The sequence below is a fragment of the Notolepis coatsorum genome, assembly GCF_963971535.1.
Source record: "Notolepis coatsorum genome assembly, contig: SCAFFOLD_471, whole genome shotgun sequence".
Classification (NCBI taxonomy): Eukaryota; Metazoa; Chordata; class Actinopteri; order Aulopiformes; family Paralepididae; genus Notolepis; species Notolepis coatsorum.
The window spans coordinates 116,663-137,501 of record NW_028173492.1 but is presented as its reverse complement, the minus strand read 5'-3'; the positions used below and the strand labels follow the sequence as shown (position 1 = coordinate 137,501).

Here is a 20,839-nt window from a genome sequence, read left to right as displayed (position 1 = left end):
CTGAACTTTATTTTATTAGATAAAACATGTTGACAAAATTTACTTTGCAGTTGAAAAAAGGTAATAAATTGCAATATATCGCGATATTAATATCGCAATACTCAGCATATCGCGATATATTTAGTATCACAATACTATCATATCGTGACTTAAGCATCGTGATAGTATCGTATCGTGAGGCCTCTGGTGATTCCCACCCCTACTGCACTGTCTCTGGGGGGGTGGAATGACCGGTGTCATTTTATAGTTTCATTTCAAACCTATATTTCAACTTGTGAGACACTAGACACAAAACAATCGGCAGGTTTCATACATAAAGGCACACAAAAAATAAGGATAAACAATAACAAATAGTTAAGAAGGTTACAAGTCGACACACACAGTGGTCAGAGATCATACTTTTAAAAGAAAAGGAAGAACCTCCAACTTCAGAGTCAGTTGGAGGGCATTCCAGGTGTTGGAAAAAGCTGATTTTCCTATTTCCGAGCAAACTCAAGGAACCCTAAAAACCAACCATTTTGAGCATGTAGAATAGGTTCCAAGATTCCATTCTAACAGTGTTGTGATGTAAGGGGGAAGCTTACCAATAAGGGCTTTGTAGGGTCAACCACACCTCTTCACTAAAATAGGAATTTCTTGCTCTTCCTTACTACTTAGAGTGGCTCTGAGCCCTTTTGTAAATCACTCTTTTAAAACTCCTTTGCTAGGAATGTTTAGGCTAAGCTAGAAGGTCTCTCGGAGTCTTATGCTTAGTGAATATGGGCCCAGGTTTTCATTTAACTATCTGGACTTGAGCGGCTGGGTGGCGCAGAGGACATTGCGCTTGTCACCAACGCAAGAGACACCGGTCTCGAATCCGGCTGTCAGCGTTGCCTCCGGCTTGGGCCGGCCGTCATATTGGCAGAGTCAGCGGGAGGGGAGTCGAAGGGTGGTAGTCTGGTCGATGTAAACAGCGACTCCTACAGGTCGCACACATGCGAGCAACGATCAGGACAGGGGAGGGAGAATTGGCACGATAGGGAATTGGGATGGGAGAAAAATCACAGAAAGGGGGGGGAGAAAAAGTAGAAAAAAAGAATACAAATCTGGACTTGAGACGAGACTAAAGTCTAACGCCAAATGTGATGTGTTAAACGTGTTAGAAATCAAAGCAAGGGAACTTGAAACCTTGCAGTTTGGACACACAGAAAGACGTGAGATAAATGGATTACATCTTACGTCTATTGTTTGTCCAACGACTTCCAAACTAATATTCTCCGTCTGTACCGTTCAGTCAAAGTAATGGGACACTTGAGTGCATTCTGACGATGTGTCAGTTTTATTATTAGCTACTGTGAAGTGAAAGTAATTCTGAAGTGCACACTGACCCCCCCTCCCCCCACCCCCACACAACAGACAATCCACACTTTTCCCTCCTTTTATCTGTTTAAAAAGCGGAAGTTCAAAAGAAAAGAAATCCTGCTATTCATTAAAACTGTGCTGATTGAGTCTGACCACGGAGCCGTCCAGTAACTGATCCTTTCCTGTTGGTTTGACGCGCGTCGGGTTAATGAGCCTGCTGGCTCTCCCTGAACTCCAGCTACCAACCCCTGCAGCTGTGCCCCTCCCCGACCCCTGACCCCTAACCCCTGGCTCTCAGCGACCCTTCCCCCCCCAAACCCTGACACCCAGAGGGCCCGGCTGTAAATCCATCGTCATGCCAGAAACTCGTGGAGTTTCAGAAAACAACCCTCCTCTCTCCCACCACCAGCTCCCTCCTACTCCCTTCCTCGGTCAGCGGTCACTTCTCGCTGCTTTCCCATTGGCAGTCAGCAATGATGGGGGTCTCCTGACCCCACCAGGCGGGGGGGCGGGCGTACTGTTTCAGTCGTGGTGCCCAGACAGAGAGACTCATAACCAGCAGACCCGGGGAGGGATAGGAATGGGGAAGGATCACCATGGGTCAGGTCCACAGTCACCTCTGAGACTAAAGAGGGTCCAATCTCTCTCTCATTGCCTCTGCCCTAGCCCCTAACCCCAGCCCCCAGCTCTAGTTCCACAGGCCCAGCCCCAGTCAAATAATACCCCCCCCCCCCCCCCCAGGTCTGTTAGCGCTTGGCAGGATTAGTGAGTACGGCAGGGGCTACGGCATGAGTTGAGATGTGGACGGACAAGGTGAGGCCGGCGGCGCATACTTCAACCCTCACTAGGCTGAGGGAACAAAAGGCAGTAGGGGAACACTTTCCAAGAAATAAAGTCAGCTGTGATTATAGCATTTTGAAGTGGTTGAAAAGAGCCATTATGTGTCTTTCTAATTTAAAGGCACAATCTGCGATCCAAATATACAAGCAAGAAGGACAGCCCCCGCAGCACCTCCGCCATCCAAGATTCAAAACGTAGGACTCACTGGAGATGCGTTATTATTCCCAAATTGATGAACGGGTCTCAGCTCAGCTAGTTCAACAACTAAATACGGACGAGTACCTAATGTTTTTCTGGTCGCTGTACACGCTTTGTTTATGTTGCCGTTGTTCGTAAAAACTGGAGTCCTATAGACCTAATGTATGTACGTCAAATGGTCAAAAGAAAAATATAATGGGCGGCTGGGTGGCGCAGCGGACATTGCGCTCGTCACCGACGCAAGAGACACCGGGTTCGACTCCGGCTGTCGCCGTTGCCTCCGGCTTGGGCCGGCTTGTCATACTAACTCAATTGGCAGAGTTAGCGGGTGGTAATCTGGACGTTGTGGACAGCGACTCCTACAGGTCGGTTGGGGGACGCCTGCACAGCAGAGACAGGGAATGGCGGGGGTAGTAGTGTGAGCCTCCCACACGTTACACCTCGGCACTGAGAGTCCGCGCTGGCAGGTGAAAAGATGTGACAGGCTGCCTCCTTGTGTATCGGAGGGGACACGTGATGCAAGGCTTCTATCCTCCCTACAACCGGCCAGTGGGGGGCATATGCGAGCAACGTTCAAGACAGGGGAGGGGAGAATTGGCACAGGTGAATTGGGATGGAAAAATATAATCTTTTAAATCTTCTTTGCAGCTATAAAACCAGACGTTTAATGTCCCGAAGCTCACTGCTCCCAAACTCCTGACAAGTGGCTCAACACCTTTCCCCGACCACGCGTCCAGGGTTTCACATAGGGTTGTCACCACACCGGCATAGAGAAATCGCACACCTTGGTGTTTCTCTCGCTTCTACTTTGCCAAAGTAATCCCTTTTCCAGTGGCCCCAAATTATGGTTTCACTTTGGCACGACGAGTCCAGGAACAAAAATAGAGGCTCCCACTCCCAGGCCACACGCTTATTACACTTCCACCCCTCCTCTCTTCCTACCATCCGAAATAGATACGGGCAGCATCGCCGACCGCTAAGCCGCTCAAGTGGGTGGACATGAGGAGAAGATGGAGGCTCACTTCATGTGCGCTTTCGCTGGGTTGAAGAACTGGCCACATAAGTAGAGCATTGTGGAGCCCGGTGTCCCGAGGAAATGAAGCGGTTGCTCTGGGTGTGTGGATATTTGCATGTGGTGCACTGGACGGGTGCTTAAGTGTGTGACTGTTAGGTAATGGTAGGTGTGTGTGCATGTGTGTGTGTGTGTGTTTGAGTTGGATGTATATAGTATGGCGGGCAATGCATACTATAGTTAATGGTAGGTGTGTGTGTGCATGTGTGTGTGTTTGAGTTGGATGTATAGTATGGCAGGCATTCAAAGCAGGAACAAGTAACAATAACTATATATATATATATGGATGTAATTCGATGTAATTTGTTACTTCACACAAATGCACATTTTGTGCATGTTCTATATACAGTTCTATATACATGACCGCCTGATATCCTTTGACCACAAATCGAATATAGTCCGTTCAAGAATATTTGTTTTTCTCATCAAGTTGAAACGATCTAGAGATATTCTATATCTATGTTTATATTTCTCGCGTACACAATGTACACATTGTTTGTTCATTAAAAGAAGATGTTACCTGATGTTCAGCGCACAATATTTAAAAACAAACCACCCCAAAAAGAAATGTCGACAACATTTCTCTGAGTCGAAGGACCCTCATGGTGACAATACAGGAAGTCCAGCTACATCCTGTATACATCTGGCCCTGTGAGAAAACTGCAGGAGATAGGGCGGCCGGGTAGCGCAGCGGACTAAGCGTCTGTCTACCACCACATAGGCAGTGGGATCGAATCCAGCTGTGGTGCTTCCGGGTTGGCCGACCGTCCATACTAACACGATTGGCAGTGTCAGCGGGTGGGAAACCCGGCGAGAGTGGGTCCTGGTCGTTGTAAACAGCGACCCCTACAGTTCGGTCGGGGCGCCTGCACGGCAAGGGAAGGATCTAGGAGGGAGGTAGTGTAACCTTCCACACGTTACACTCTCCCAGTGAGAGTCCGCGCTGCCAGGTGAAAAGAAGCGGTGGGCTAGGTACACATGTGTCGGAGGAAGCATGTGATAGTCTCCGCCCCCTCCCGGACCGACAGTAGGGGGTGGAGTGCGCAACGACCAGGAAGGGGATTGGGAATTGGCATAGCGACTAACATTGGGATGGGAGAAAAATGGAAAAAGGAGGAAAAAGATAATTAAAAAAAATAATAATAATAATAATAATGCAGGAGATCAAGTGAACTCTCAACTTGCTGTAGAACCGTCTTGTTTTAAAATCTTCTCAAAAACCTCCATAACCACAGATGTAAGTGTCACAGGCCTAAGCTCCTTCTTGCAATAGAGACAATAATGAGTAGATAATGACAGCATTTTCATTTTTAAAGTGAGCTGTTCCTTTAAAGATGCCATGAAATGAAAAATGTTTCCCCCACATCTTAGAAGTCATACTTGATGTTGTTCTCCTTGTTCCCAAATTACCGTATGAGTCTCTGGGACGTGTGAAAAGCGTATTGTACGGCGGGCATGTTCCCAACAATGGCACTTCCCATAGGCAATGTTTTCATAATAACTATACTGTACATCACAGATAACTCTGCTGGTGTAACACGTTGTTTATTTTTTTTATCTACTTTTTCTCCTATTTTTCTGTATTTTTCTCCCATCCCAATTTAGTCGTTATGCCAATTCCCCCCTCCCATTCCTGGTCGTTGCGCGCATCCCCCCCCCCCCCCCCCCCCCCTCTTGCCGGTTTAGGGAGCCCTGAAGTCTATCACATGCTTCCTCCGATACAATGTGGAGACAGCCAGCAGCCTCTTTTCACCTGACAGCGAGGACTCTCCCTGGGGGAGCGTAACGCGTGGGAGGATCACACTACCTCCCCCAGTTCCCCCCCCTCGTCGTGCAGGCGCCCTGACCGACCTGTAGGAGTCGCTGTTTTACAACGACCAGGACCCACCCTCGCCGGGTTTCCCACCCTCTGACACTGCCAATTGTGTCAGCACGGACGGCCGACCAAGCCGGAAGCACCACAGCCGGATTTCGATCCCACTGCCTCTGCGGTGGTAGACAGACGCTTAGTCCGCTGCGCTACCAGGCCGCCTACACGTCGGTTGTTATGCTGCCCCTTCGTCTGAGTTCGTCTTCAAAATATTTCTGGCAATTCTCGCAGGATATTCTTGCCTTGGCAGAGCCCTGCGGACTTCCTGGTCCATAAAAAGCAAAGTGGGACATGAATAGGAGGATTCGCTTCGTCAGCAAAGCTCCTGATCCTGAGATTCCTACTGCTCACACACACACACACACACACACACACACACACACACACACACACACACACACACACACACACACACACACACACACACACACACACACACACACACACACACACACACACACACACACGCACACAAACAAACAGTGCCTGAGAAAACAGACCTGTCACCACATTATAGTCCGTTGTCACCGGTTGATGGATGAATAATGACTGTCAGCTGTGATGGATGACAGTGTCACTCACAGTGTGTGTGTGTGTGTGTGTGTGCGTGCACGCGCTAGGCGCGCAGAAAGGAAGCGTTTTATGGTGGGAAAGAGACAAGCTCTTTGCTGACGCATTGCTCTTAGTGACAGACGGACACACACACACACACACACACACACTGTAGACTTCCTAGTCTCGCCGTTCTCACGTCTATACGTCCCTGACTGTGTCCCTGATTCTGAGTGCAAACGACTGAACCCTGTCATCCTCCCCACAGCACATCAATAACGACCACATCCACGGAGAGAAGAAGGAGTTCGTGTGTCGATGGGAGGAGTGCTCGCGGGAGCAGAAGCCCTTCAAGGCTCAGTACATGCTGGTGGTGCACATGCGCAGGCACACGGGGGAGAAACCACACAAGTGCACAGTAAGAACCCCTTCTATAGTACATGATGCATCACTAAGAACTAGGGATGCTCGATATTGGCTTTTTTACCGATACCGATATACTGATATTGTCCAACTCTTAATTTCCGATACCGATATCAACCGATACCGATATAAATAAAATCAGAATTTGTTCTTACTTGCTTGCCTGGGTAAATAAAGGTTATAGAAATGTAAAAAAAATAAAAAATAAAAAAAAAATTAAACCGATACCGACAGGGACCGAAACTAAAGCCCGCCGCCCGCCAGGGGCGCTCAGTTTTTACCTTTGGCGCTTGACACTTAGAGGGCTGCCCGCCGTGTGGCGTGTAATCAATCAAGTTCATAACGATACTCTTATTTTGAAAATCTGTGCGGGTCTCATTTCCGCCCCAAGCGCATCTCCAGTCATAATATCGATGGCTCCGGCAGTTAGCAACAATTAGGTTCGTATGATACTCTTATTTTGAAAAAAAACGTGGCAACGAGTCATATCCGCCCAGCCCTGCAGCGGGATACTATTGGCTAAGGGCTTCTGCTCGCAGTGCTCATGTCAACACAGGCAGTCTGCTCTAGAAGAGCGGACCTCCATGAGCTACCGTTACTGTTTAAACAATGACCCAGTCAACTATTCACTTTTAGTTTAATACATGACAAGGCATTGTCTAACGGTATCTAGCTGGCTAGCTACTGATAGCTGCTGATATCAACAAATGCTCCAGCAATAGTCGACTCGAGTGCATAATACCTCCGTTCCCTCGTTAGCTAGCTTAGCTAGCTCACATTAGATCTATCTGTCCCAGTAAACTAATTGTCTTAACGTTATCTACCGGGCTAGCAGTAGCTACAGATAGCTCCTGATATCAATGTCTTATAACATTGATTGAATGCGTATTCTAGCTGAGGGCATGTTGAATGTGATTTGACAAAAAAAACGTAATGTTATAAATAGGGTCCAGCTGCATCGCCGGAGAATCCTTGCATGCTGAATGTAGGGTCTAGCTGAATATAGGGTCTAGCTGCAGGGCCGGAGAATCCTTGCTGGAGCTGGAGGCTACTCAAGTATACACACAGACAGTGGAGCTGTTTGCAGATAGCAAGCATTTTGACTTATTGCGTGGTGGCGATGTCTCGCAGATAATACAACTACAAGTATGATTATATAATATATATTTTATTTAAAAAAAAAATTTTTTATATAAAATATATATATATATATTTTTAATCAAAAAAAATTTGGCAGGTAAGAAATATGCTTGGCGGGTAGACTCTTCCCATCTACCCGCCACTGGCCGGTGAGTCAAAAAGTTTATTTCGCTCCCTGGATACAGATATTTTCCGATATCACATTTTAATGCCAATATCGGCAGATAATATTTTTTAATTTAACCTTTATTTTACCAGGTAGTCACTTGAGATCAAAGATCTATTTTTCGAGCAAGACCTGGCCCTAGTAAGAACCCCTTCTATAACACGATGCATCGCTACAGTAAGAACCTCTTCTATAACATGAGGCATCGCTATAGTAAGAACCTCTTCTATAACATGAGGCATCGCTACAGTAAGAACCCCTTCTATAACATGATGCATCACTACAGTAAGAACCCCTTCTATAACATGAGGCATCGCTACAGTAAGAACCCCTTCTATAACATGATGCATCGCTACAGTAAGAACCTTTTCTATAACATGATGCATCGCTACAGTAAGAACCCCTTCTATAACATGATGCATCACTACAGTAAGAACCCCTTCTATAACATGATGCATCGCTACAGTAAGAACCCCTTCTATAACATGATGCATTACTACAGTAAGAACCTATTCTATAACATGATGCATCGCTACAGTAAGAACCCCTTCTATAACATGATGCATCGCTACAGTATGAACCCCTTCTATAACATGATGCATCACTACAGTAAGAACCTCTTCTATAACATGATGCATCACTACAGTAAGAACCCCTTCTATAACATGATGCATCGCTACAGTAAGAACCCCTTCTATAACATGAGGCATCGCTACAGTAAGAACCCCTTCTATAACATGAGGCATCGCTACAGTAAGAACCTCTTCTATAACATGATGCATCACTACAGTAAGAACCCCTTCTATAACATGATGCATCGCTACAGTAAGAACCCCTTCTATAACATGATGCATCGCTACAGTAAGAACCCCTTCTATAGTACATGATGCATCACTACAGTAATAACCCCTTCTATAACAAGATGCATCGCTACAGTAAGAACCCCTTCTATAACATATAATAATATAATGCAGGACCTGTTGCAGAGGTCTTTATTCGGCATGCAACGACACTCAATGTTTTGAGGCATCACTACAGTAAGAACCCCTGCTATAACATGATGCATCGCTACAGTAAGAACCCCTTCTATAACATGATGCATCACTACAGTAAGAACCCCTTCTATAACATGATGCATCACTACAGTAAGAACCTCTTCTATAACATGATGCATCGCTACAGTAAGAACCTCTTCTATAACATGATGCATCGCTACAGTAAGAACCTCTTCTATAACATGATGCATCGCTACAGTAAGAACCCCTTCTATAACATGATGCATCACTACAGTAAGAACCCCTTCTATAACATGATGCATCGCTACAGTAAGAACCCCTTCTATAACATGATGCATCACTACAGTAAGAACCCCTTCTATAACATGATGCATCACTACAGTAAGAACCCCTTCTATAACATGATGCATCACTACAGTAAGAACCTCTTCTATAACATGATGCATCGCTACAGTAAGAACCTCTTCTATAACATGATGCATCACTACAGTAAGAACCCCTTCTATAACATGATGCATCGCTACAGTAAGAACCTCTTCTATAACATGATGCATCACTACAGTAAGAACCTCTTCTATAACATGAGGCATCGCTACAGTAAGAACCCCTTCTATAACATGATGCATCACTACAGTAAGAACCCCTTCTATAACATGATGCATCGCTACAGTAAGAACCCCTTCTATAACATGATGCATCGCTACAGTAAGAACCCCTTCTATAACATGATGCATCGCTACAGTAAGAACCTCTTCTATAGTACATGATGCATCGCTACAGTAAGAACCCCTTCTATAGTACATGATGCATCACTACAGTAAGAACCTCTTCTATAGTACATGATGCATCACTACAGTAAGAACCTCTTCTATAACATGAGGCATCGCTACAGTAAGAACCTCTTCTATAATGTGCTTCATAGAAGGAAGGAAAATAATGTCTGAGTCAGCAGGAAGGGCGCTAGGGGGCGTGTTGAGTAAAATGAAAGTGTGCACTGACCTTGGGTTTTCAACATTTACACAATTATTTGATTCAATGGTGGGTTCTGTTTTGTTTTATGCTGCTGGAGTATGGGGTTTTGATGATGCACCTGAATGTAATGCGATCCAGAACCGGGCCATAAGATACTTTTTAGGAGTCCATAAATACACACCAAAAGGGGCTATAGAAGGGGACATGGGGTGGGATTCTTGCTTGGTCAAGCAAAAAGGTGAAATGGTGAGGTTATGGAACCGCCTGGTCCAGCTGCCAAATGGCAGGGTGACTAAAAAGATGTTTAATTGGGACAGAGCACACGGTCATCCCTGGTCAAGAGAGATGTCTATGATTTTTTCTTCCACTGACTTGAGTATGATTTTTATGAACAATTTGCAGTGTAAGGTTCACATAATTAAAACAAAATTATCAACAATCCATCAGGATAAGTGGAAGGTGGAGATTTTGAAAAAACCTAAACTTAGAAAATATATTGCAATTAAAAATGAGTATTTTACTGAACCTTATGTAATGTTAAACTTAAAGAGAAGACGGAGGTCTCTGTGTGCCCAGTTGAGGTCTGGCACCCTGCCATTGGCTGTGGAAGTGGGTAGATTCCAGGGTAAACCTGAGGAGGAGCGGTTGTGTGTTCTGTGTGATCTGGGAGTGGTGGAGGATGAATATCATTTTGTTTTTTATTGCCCTTTGTACACCACTTTGAGGAGGGCTTTATTTGAAAAAAATCAAATTGTAAACCCAGATTTGTTTTGGCAGTCTGAGAGCTGTATGTTGAGTTGTTTTTTTGTGGAGGACATCTTCGGTTTTGCAGGATTTTTGGAGAAGGCATGGCACCTGAGACAAAACACACTGTATCCTATATAATTGTATTTGAATTCACCTTGCTTTTCTGTTTATTTACATTGAGTAGTACAGCTTGTGTTATATTACGTTTTATTGTATTTTCTTGTATTTTTTTGTATGGCCATCTTGGTCTATGTCATTTGTTAAAGGATAACTCCACTATTTTGGGAAATTAGCTTATTTAACATCTTCCCTGGAGTTAGACAAGAAGATGCATACCTTTTTTGTCTCTGTGCGTGCATTTTAGCTTTGGGAATAGATGCTCCGTTAGCATAGCTTAGCTTCATCACTGGAAGTGAGGCAGGACAGTAGCCTTACAGTGCCTTACAGTGTATTGCAAGGTCTGACATTGACCAAACTTGATATGCATGACCTTGGTGGGCTCTAGGTCAACTCCTGAAAAGGGGGTCAATGTCAGACCTTGCAATCAAAAGTTAGGGGCGCACTGAAATTATGGCAAGGGTTATTAGCCCCCTAACTTTTGATTGCAAAGTCTGACATTGACCCCCTTTTCAGGAGTTGACCTAGAGCCCACCAAGGTCACGCATATCAAGTTTGGTCAATGTCAGACCTTGCAATACACTGTAAGGCACTGTAAGGCTACTGTCCTGCCTCACTTCCAGTGATGAAGCTAAGCTATGCTAACGGAGCATCTATTCCCAAAGCTAAAATGCACGCACAGAGACAAAAAAGGTATGCATCGTCTTGTCTAACTCCAGGGAAGATGTTAAATAAGCTAATTTCCCAAAATAGTGGAGTTATCCTTTAAGTAATTGGTAAAGTATATTATTATATACTTATTGTTATGTGTCTTGTAAGCCCATATGGGCTGGGCATACATCTGTATGTAAGACACGAAAATAAAAAATATCAAATCAAATCAAATCAAATCTATAACATGATGCATCGCTACAGTAAGAACCCCTTCTATAACATGATGCATCACTACAGTAAGAACCCCTTCTATAACATGAGGCATCGCTACAGTAAGAACCTCTTCTATAGTACATGATGCATCGCTACAGTAAGAACCCCTTCTATAACATGAGGCATCGCTACAGTAAGAACCCCTTCTATAACATGATGCATCGCTACAGTAAGAACCCCTTCTATACCATGATGCATCGCTACAGTAAGAACCCCTTCTATAACATGAGGCATCGCTACAGTAAGAACCCCTTCTATAACATGATGCATCGCTACAGTAAGAACCTCTTCTATAACATGATGCAACGCTACAGTAAGAACCCCTTCTATAACATGAGGCATCGCTACAGTAAGAACCCCTTCTATAACATGATGCATCGCTACAGTAAGAACCCCTTCTATAACATGATGCATCGCTACAGTAAGAACCCCTTCTATAACATGATGCATCACTACAGTAAGAACCTCTTCTATAACATGATGCATCGCTACAGTAAGAACCTCTTCTATAGTACATGATGCATCGCTACAGTAAGAACCCCTTCTATAGTACATGATGCATCACTACAGTAAGAACCTCTTCTATAGTACATGATGCATCACTACAGTAAAAACCTCTTCTATAACATGAGGCATCGCTACAGTAAGAACCTCTTCTATAACATGATGCATCACTACAGTAAGAACCCCTTCTATAACATGATGCATCACTACAGTAAGAACCCCTTCTATAACATGATGCATCGCTACAGTAAGCACCCCTTCTATAGTACATGATGCATCGCTACAGTAAGAACCCCTTCTATAACATGAGGCATCGCTACAGTAAGAACCTCTTCTATAGTACATGATGCATCGCTACAGTAAGAACCCCTTCTATAACATGAGGCATCGCTACAGTAAGAACCCCTTCTATAACATGAGGCATCGCTACAGTAAGAACCCCTTCTATAACATGATGCATCGCTACAGTAAGAACCCCTTCTATAACATGAGGCATCGCTACAGTAAGAACCCCTTCTATAACATGATGCATCGCTACAGTAAGAACCCCTTCTATAACATAATGCATCGCTACAGTAAGAACCCCTTCTCAAGTTCAAGTTTCAAGTTTCTTTAATAGTTGTCATACAGAAGTACAGAATACTTTCATACAAAATGCTTCTTACTGTTACGCTCCAGAGACTGTGCTAGACAAGATAGTATCAAATAACATAATATAGCATGTAATTTAGAAGAAGAAAATGAGGTCACAGTGTTCGGTATAGACATATGTACAATGTTCTGAGTTACCATATAATATACAATACTATGCAGTGTACTAATGTACAGTACTATCTAGTGCAAAGCAGAAATGGGATGAGGTACAATTTAGGTACAATTTACAGTAAGGTGTACGAGTTGTAGTGCAATCCTTCATCAATAAATATAAAGTGTGGGGAGTGGGTGCTACAGTGTGTTTGTTTAAAGTGGGTGTGTGCTATAAAGTGTGTGGAGTGGGTGCTACAGTGTGTTTGTTTAAAGTGAGTGTGTGCGTGTGGATGTGTGTGCTATGTGCGTTTGGTGGTTGTTGTTGTGTAGTGTTCATTCATTGTTCGTTTAGCAGCCTGATGGCCTGGGGATAGAAGCTTCTTCTGAGTCTTTCTGTGCTCGCCTTGAGACTCCGGTATCGCTTGCCTGACCGCAGCAGTTCAAAGAGGCAGTTGTTCGGGTGACTGGAGTCTTTAATGATTCTCTTAGCCTTGCCCTTGCAACGCTTGTTGTAAATGTTCTGGAGGGTGGGGAGCCCCCCTCCAATTGTGCGTTCGGCTGAACGTGTCACTCTTTGTAGTCTGCTTCGGTCTTGTGCAGTGCTATTCCCAAACCAGGAGGTGATGTTGCCGGTCAAGATGCTCTCTATTGTACATGAGTAGAAGTTCTTAAGGATCTTCTGACTGACTTGGAACTTCCTTAGGCGCCTGAGGAAGTAGAGGCGTTGTCGTGCCTTCTTCACAACACTGTCAATGTGTGTGGTCCATGTCAAGTCCTCGGATATGTAGGCTCCGAGGTACTTAAAGCTGTTGACTCTCTCAACCGGTGCCCCGTCGATGCTGAGGGGGCTGTAGTCCTTGACCCCCGACCTCCTGAAGTCCACAATCATCTCCTTTGTTTTGCTGACGTTCAGGGAGAGGCTGTTTTCCTGGCACCATCCCGCCAGGACCTTGACCTCTTCCAGGTAGGCCCTCTCGTCGTTGGCAGAGATCAGGCCCACCACCACTGTGTCGTCAGCAAATTTGATGATTGTATTGCTACTCCGCTGAGCCACACAGTCGTGTGTGTACAGGGAGTAGAGGAGGGGACTCAGAACACAGCCCTGGGGGGCCCCTATGTTGAGGGTGATGGATGAGGAGGTGCAGTTGCCTGCTCTCACCACCTGGGGTCTGCCAGTCAGGAAGTCCAAGACCCACTGGCAGAGGTCATAGTTCAAGCCCAGGTCCCTGAGCTTGGCTATGAGTATGGAGGGGACTATGGTATTGAATGCCGAGCTGTAGTCGATGAATAGCATTCTCACATAGTTCCCCTGCCTCTTGTCCAGGTGTGATGCTGCTGTGTGCAGCACATGGGCTATGGCGTCCTCCGTGGACCTGTTGGGGCGGTATGCAAATTGCAGGGGGTCCATGTTGATGGGGAGGGAGGAGCAGATGTAGCCCTTTACTAGCTTCTCAAAGCACTTCATGTGCTATGGAGGTGAGAGCTACAGGGCGGTAGTCGTTGAGGCAAGCAGGCTTGGATTTTTTGGGTACATGGATAATAGTGGACTTCTTCAGGCAGGTGGGGATGACAGCCTGTTCTAAGGACAGGTTAAACTTCTATAACATGAGGCATCGCTACAGTAAGAACCCCTTCTATAACATGATGCATCGCTACAGTAAGAACCTCTTCTATAACATGATGCAACGCTACAGTAAGAACCCCTTCTATAACATGATGCATCGCTACAGTAAGAACCCCTTCTATAACATGATGCATCACTACAGTAAGAACCCCTTCTATAACATGATGCATCACTACAGTAAGAACCCCTTCTATAACATGATGCATCGCTACAGTAAGAACCCCTTCTATAACATGATGCATCACTACAGTAAGAACCCCTTCTATAACATGATGCATCACTACAGTAAGAACCTCTTCTATAACATGATGCATCGCTACAGTAAGAACCCCTTCTATAACATGATGCATCACTACAGTAAGAACCCCTTCTATAACATGATGCATCACTACAGTAAGAACCTCTTCTATAACATGATGCATCGCTACAGTAAGAACCCCTTCTATAACATGATGCATCGCTACAGTAAGAACCCCTTCTATAACATGATGCATCACTACATTAAGAACCCCTTCTATAACATGATGCATCACTACAGTAAGAACCCCTTCTATAACATGATGCATCACTACAGTAAGAACCCCTTCTATAACATGATGCATCGCTACAGTAAGAACCCCTTCTATAGTACATGATGCATCGCTACAGTAAGAACCCCTTCTATAACTTGATGCATCACTACAGTAAGAACCCCTTCTATAGTACATGATGCATCGCTACAGTAAGAACCCCTTCTATAACATGATGCATCACTACAGTAAGAACCCCTTCTATAACATGATGCATCGCTACAGTAAGAACCCCTTCTATAACATGATGCATCACTACAGTAAGAACCTCTTCTATAACATGATGCATCACTACAGTAAGAACCTCTTCTATAACATGATGCATCGCTACAGTAAGAACCCCTTCTATAACATGATGCATCACTACAGTAAGAACCCCTTCTATAACATGATGCATCACTACAGTAAGAACCTCTTCTATAACATGATGCATCGCTACAGTAAGAACCTCTTCTATAGTACATGATGCATCGCTACAGTAAGAACCTCTTCTATAACATGAGGCATCGCTACAGTAAGAACCTCTTCTATAACATGATGCATCGCTACAGTAAGAACCTCTTCTATAGTACATGATGCATCACTACAGTAAGAACCTCTTCTATAACATGATGCATCGCTACAGTAAGAACCTCTTCTATAGTACATGATGCATCGCTACAGTAAGAACCTCTTCTATAACATGATGCATCACTACAGTAAGAACCTCTTCTATAACATGATGCATCGCTACAGTAAGAACCTCTTCTATAGTACAAGATGCATCGCTACAGTAAGAACCCCTTCTATAACATGAGGCATCACTACAGTAAGAACCTCTTCTATAACATGATGCATCGCTACAGTAAGAACCTCTTCTATAACATGATGCATGGCTACAGTAAGAACCCCTTCTATAACAAGATGCATCGCTACAGTAAGAACCCCTTCTATAACATGATGCATCGCTACAGTAAGAACCCCTTCTATAACATGATGCATCGCTACAGTAAGAACCCCTTCTATAACATGATGCATCACTACAGTAAGAACCCCTTCTATAACATGATGCATCGCTACAGTAAGAACCCCTTCTATAACATGAGGCATCACTACAGTAAGAACCCCTTCTATAACATGATGCATCGCTACAGTAAGAACCTCTTCTATAACATGATGCATCGCTACAGTAAGAACCCCTTCTATAACATGATGCATCACTACAGTAAGAACCCCTTCTATAACATGATGCATCACTACAGTAAGAACCTCTTCTATAGTACATGAGGCATCGCTACAGTAAGTACCTCTTCTATAACATGATGCATCACTACAGTAAGAACCCCTTCTATAGTACATGAGGCATCGCTACAGTAAGAACCCCTTCTATAACATGATGCATCACAACTGCTAAAGAAAAAGGAATCATCAAAATCAATATCAATCATCACAATATATCATCAAAAATAAATATTCTAGATCAAACAAACAAATGGGCAGAAAAACGGGGGTGAAAACATGACCTCATTGGCAGAGGTAATGAATGAATGAACGCTTGTCACACAGCCACAGTGCCAGTCAAATTACAGAGCTTCCCCATGGTGAAAATATAAAGATGTTCATTTGATTCACTGTCCTGAGCAGCAACGCTGTCTTCGTTGTTGATAAATCATTGGGGGCTTTACTGAAGCCTTCATCCACTGTGTGAAGATCAAATTGAACGCCTGCTTCCCTCCGCTTCAAAGCTCGCTCACCAGGCCTTGTGAGTCCATTAAAGAGATGACTCGCTTCCGTAGGGGGAGTTCATAAAGCTGATTGACAGCGTGGGCGTGTAATTAAAATCTGAAGAGTAGGGGGCCAAGGGTCCTTATTAAGCCCATACTGTATCATCTGTGCACAAATCCCCATGTGCATCATCTCGCCGGATTCATACCATCTCTCTCTCTCTCTTTCTTCCTTTCTCTCCGTTCTCCCCATTCCTTTCTCTCCAGTGTCTTTTGAGGGGGTGGGGGGAGGGTCAACTTTATGTCCACTTTTCAAGTTAATCCGACTTGATTCCGCGTTCACTTTCAATATCAATTATAGTCACAAAGCCTGTTCTGAGGGAATACCAAATTACGGCTTGTACAAGCGAATACAAAGGCTGAACACAATACAGCGCAACACTTTGTTCCAACAAAGCACACCATGGTGCTAGACAAAGCACTCGCACCCTACCCCACACTTTGTTCTAGATATTTAGTAAGACAGCCGTAGCCCTTTTTGGCAAAGAGCATCGCTACTGTAGTCTTTTTTGCGCGCCACAGTGGGCTGCAGCGTGCCCAGACTGCATTACATGTATGCGTACTGTAAGACCTGTTTTCCCCACCCTGTTTTCAAACCATGGAAAAAAACTGAATGCATCAATGCATCTTGCATCATCATTGTGATGCATCGTTATGAATATTGAAATTATTCTGTCAAATTAAAGGAGCTGTAAGAGATATCTTTTTGTTAAAATAAGTGTTAAATAGCTCTACATTCCGACAGCCATCACTGATATAGGGTTTCTGGTCAGTACCATGGGTCTCCCAGTCCCTCCGCTCTGCAGTAAACAGAACATACAGATTATTGTATCCCGTTCCCACTTTATCCAAACAGGAGAGAGACTAATTTCAAGAAATCTTGCCATGCCAGATTTGCTTACTGCACTGGCAGATTATTTTATTTGACATTATTTGCTTAAAACACATTTTTTGTTCTTATTTTTGTCTGACCATTTTTGCAGTTTGGAGTTCTCTCTCCTGATTGGATACAGTGGGAACGGGATACCAGACCATTTATTTTGGCTTTACTGTAGAGCGGAGGGGCTGAGAGACCCATGTTACTGACGAGAGACCCATGTTACTGACCAAACACTCTATATAAGAAAATACCAGTTACAGCACCTTTAATAATCAAAATGAATCACAATTAACAGTAAAAAGCAATAAATAAAACCTAATAATAAAAGCAAGGTTATAATTGCAGATACCTATTCAACTATTGCCAAACAAATCACATCTGTACGTACACCTGTTACTTTCTTTTTTTTCTAATCTAATCTAATCACGGTCTAAATATATACGCTTTTATGACATATCACATCTTTAACTTAAAAATAATCAGAATTTAATCGATTGATTCAAGTCGTCACGGACCGACTCCTACAGTGACTCTCTGTATGTCTGTCTGTCTGTCTGCAGTTTGAGGGCTGCTGCAAAGCCTACTCCCGTCTGGAGAACCTCAAGACCCACCTCAGGTCCCACACGGGCGAGAAGCCCTACGTTTGTGAACACGAGGGCTGCAACAAGGCCTTCTCCAACGCCTCGGACCGGGCCAAGCACCAGAACCGCACGCACTCAAATGAGGTATGACTGAGATGATTTCCACGGTATTTAATTTGATCTCGTTTGAGCTGCCTTAATTTTCACGTCTATGTACTCTAGAGATTTGAGACTATCATTACCACGTTTACCATGTAATTAGTCCTTTGTACTTCTCCTCTTCACTGTGGGAGAAAGTCATAATAATAATAATAAACTTGTATTTGTATAGCACTTTTCTGAAAGTAAAAGCACTTTACAGAAAACCACAAAAACAAGGAATTAGAGTCAAATACATTAATTAAAACAAAAAAATAAATATCTTCCAAATCACTTCGTCACGTTTTTAGAGACGTGCTCTCTCGTGCAGTGTTTTGATTTCGCCCCGGTTTTTATATTTGTTTCGTTTCATGTGGTTTTTTTTTTACTTTTGAAATTCTTTCTTCTCTTTTAAAGCAGTCGTGCACTTTCATAAAAAGCATTATTGGATTTATCACAAACTGGAACAAGTTGCAGTCCATCTATAAAGCACTCGCGCTACCGTTTTGGTTTTCGAGGTTTTGGAAACATAAATTATTACCATTGGTTAGCAACGCTAGTGGAAGTCAACGAGGCATGAAGCAATTCTGGAGAAATCACATCTTCCAAACAGCTTCCATAACACATTTAACTATATAGAAGAACATACATTTTTCAGAGACATGCTTCATGCACCATTGACCTTCACTGGCATTGCTAAACACTAACAATGTCTGTTTCCAACATCTGAAAAACCCAAACTGGTGCAAATGTTTTTTTACATGCACTGAAATGACTTCCAGCTGGTGAAAAATCGGAATAAATGAACCACCCCTTTAATGTGTATTATTAAGTTTTGTACAGCACTTTGTAAACCTTTGCTATATAAATAAAGTGTATTGTTAATAAAAAATAACATAATAAAAAGACAAAAGATGTATCTCAAAACAACAGAAAAATAAGCATCTAAAAAAATCCCCTTTTGGCAGAAACCGTACGTGTGCAAGATCGCGGGCTGCACCAAGCGCTACACAGACCCCAGCTCTCTCAGGAAGCACGTGAAGACGGTCCACGGCCCAGAGGCCCACGTCACCAAGAAGCAGCGGAACGACGTGCCCCCGAGACCACAGCCTCCCAAAGGGAACGGAGAGAACGAGGCCAACGCCAAGCAGGGAGGCAGAGGCCTGGAGGGCAGAACGGAGGCCAACAGCACGTCTCGGGGAGCGGAGGACTGCCTGCAGGTCAAGTCCATCAAGATGGAGAACTCGGTGGTAAGAAGTGATCGGCTTATTAGCTATCCAGTTCAGCACAGACAAGTGGTCATTTTATGTTAAGGCCCTCTAGATTATTTTTAAACTGGTTAAAAGAGTCTGGTCTGGTGAGTCTCATTAATGTAGCTGACGGATATTTACTTACTGATCAGAGTGCAAATTTTTGCATTAGACCAATTGTGGAGGAGTTCACTCTCTTGTGTGTCTACCGTCTGCTCAGTGAGTACATTGGGTCAAATGGTAGCAAGTTAGGTAGTTCCAACTCGCTGGACCGACACCTAACAGATTAGCTGTCTGGAAGGTTGTTAGCCCAATCCGTTAAGGCCGTCTGTGCTGCTCTGCTGTACATGGTCTTTTATTTTTTTTAACTAACGCAAATATACTTTCCTATCCTATCCGATAGGGCTGCACCGATACCGCTACTGGTATCTGATATCAGGCTGATACCAGGCAAAAAGAAAACATGCTATTGGTGTTGGAGAATTTCAACAACACTGAAAACCTGATACCAAAAGCTATGTGTAGCATGTCAGAAATCAACATATAGAAGTATTTGAGGTCTCTCCGAATGGAGGGATAGAGATTAGGCATCTGGAGACCCCAAACCGATGGTCTAAATCTAAGTAACCGATGGGACCGATACCCGGTATCGGACGATACTTATAGACGGTTATGGACAGTGAAACAGTGGTATCGGTGCTTCCCTGCTGTCCGCTTCTTTCCCAACGTGACTAACACCACGCTGTCTTTCCTCCTCCTCCTCCTCCTCCTCCTCCTCCTCCTCCTCCTCCTCCTCCTCACTCACCTTTCTGGTCACTGCTTCAATGTGCTTCTCTCTCCCCTAATACCTTTCCTAATGGACAGACCGCACTGAGGTGAGCATTTCACTCTATCTCTGCCTCTCGACCACCCAGCAGGTAACACTTTGCTTAAGGCATACAGGCCGGATTTGAGTGTCATAACGAGCTCCGATAACGCCTCACAGGATGAAGGACATAATTTAATTGGGGCATGCACTGTTTATAGGGCAATCTGGTATATTACAAAGTGGTGAATAGTCTTGTTTTATGATATACTGTATGCTTTAAGTAAAGTTGTTCTGCTCAGCAGGGCTGTCTCTTTTCGTTCTGCATGAGAATCCATTTTTCATTTTTACACTCACTCACCTTTGCATATGACTGGAGTGCGTAGAGTACACATACATATACACATCGTACACACACACACACACACACACATACACACACACTTGCACACATAACATCATTTGATTTGATTTTTATTTGTCTCGAACATAGAAACATAAAACAAGTTTAAAAAACAAAAAGGTAAATAGTCAAAGACTATTTCCATACAATAAGTGTTCGAGAAGGAACAGGGGGAAGTAAAACAATCGTATCAA

At 43.9% G+C, this 20,839-nt stretch overlaps 1 protein-coding gene across 1 annotated transcript in view; it reads left to right on the top strand.

The window, feature by feature from the left end:
* The window catches only part of LOC311247775 (zinc finger protein GLI4-like), a gene marked incomplete at its 5' end in the record, with an annotated part of 57,705 nt that overhangs the window by 27,537 nt on the left and 9,329 nt on the right, over window positions 1-20,839 (top strand). The window contains 3 exons of the mRNA XM_084338774.1: window positions 6,142-6,291; window positions 18,029-18,193; window positions 19,156-19,437. Coding sequence (XP_084194900.1) covers window positions 6,142-6,291; window positions 18,029-18,193; window positions 19,156-19,437 — 597 coding nt within the window. The remainder of the gene's footprint in view (window positions 1-6,141; window positions 6,292-18,028; window positions 18,194-19,155; window positions 19,438-20,839) is intronic.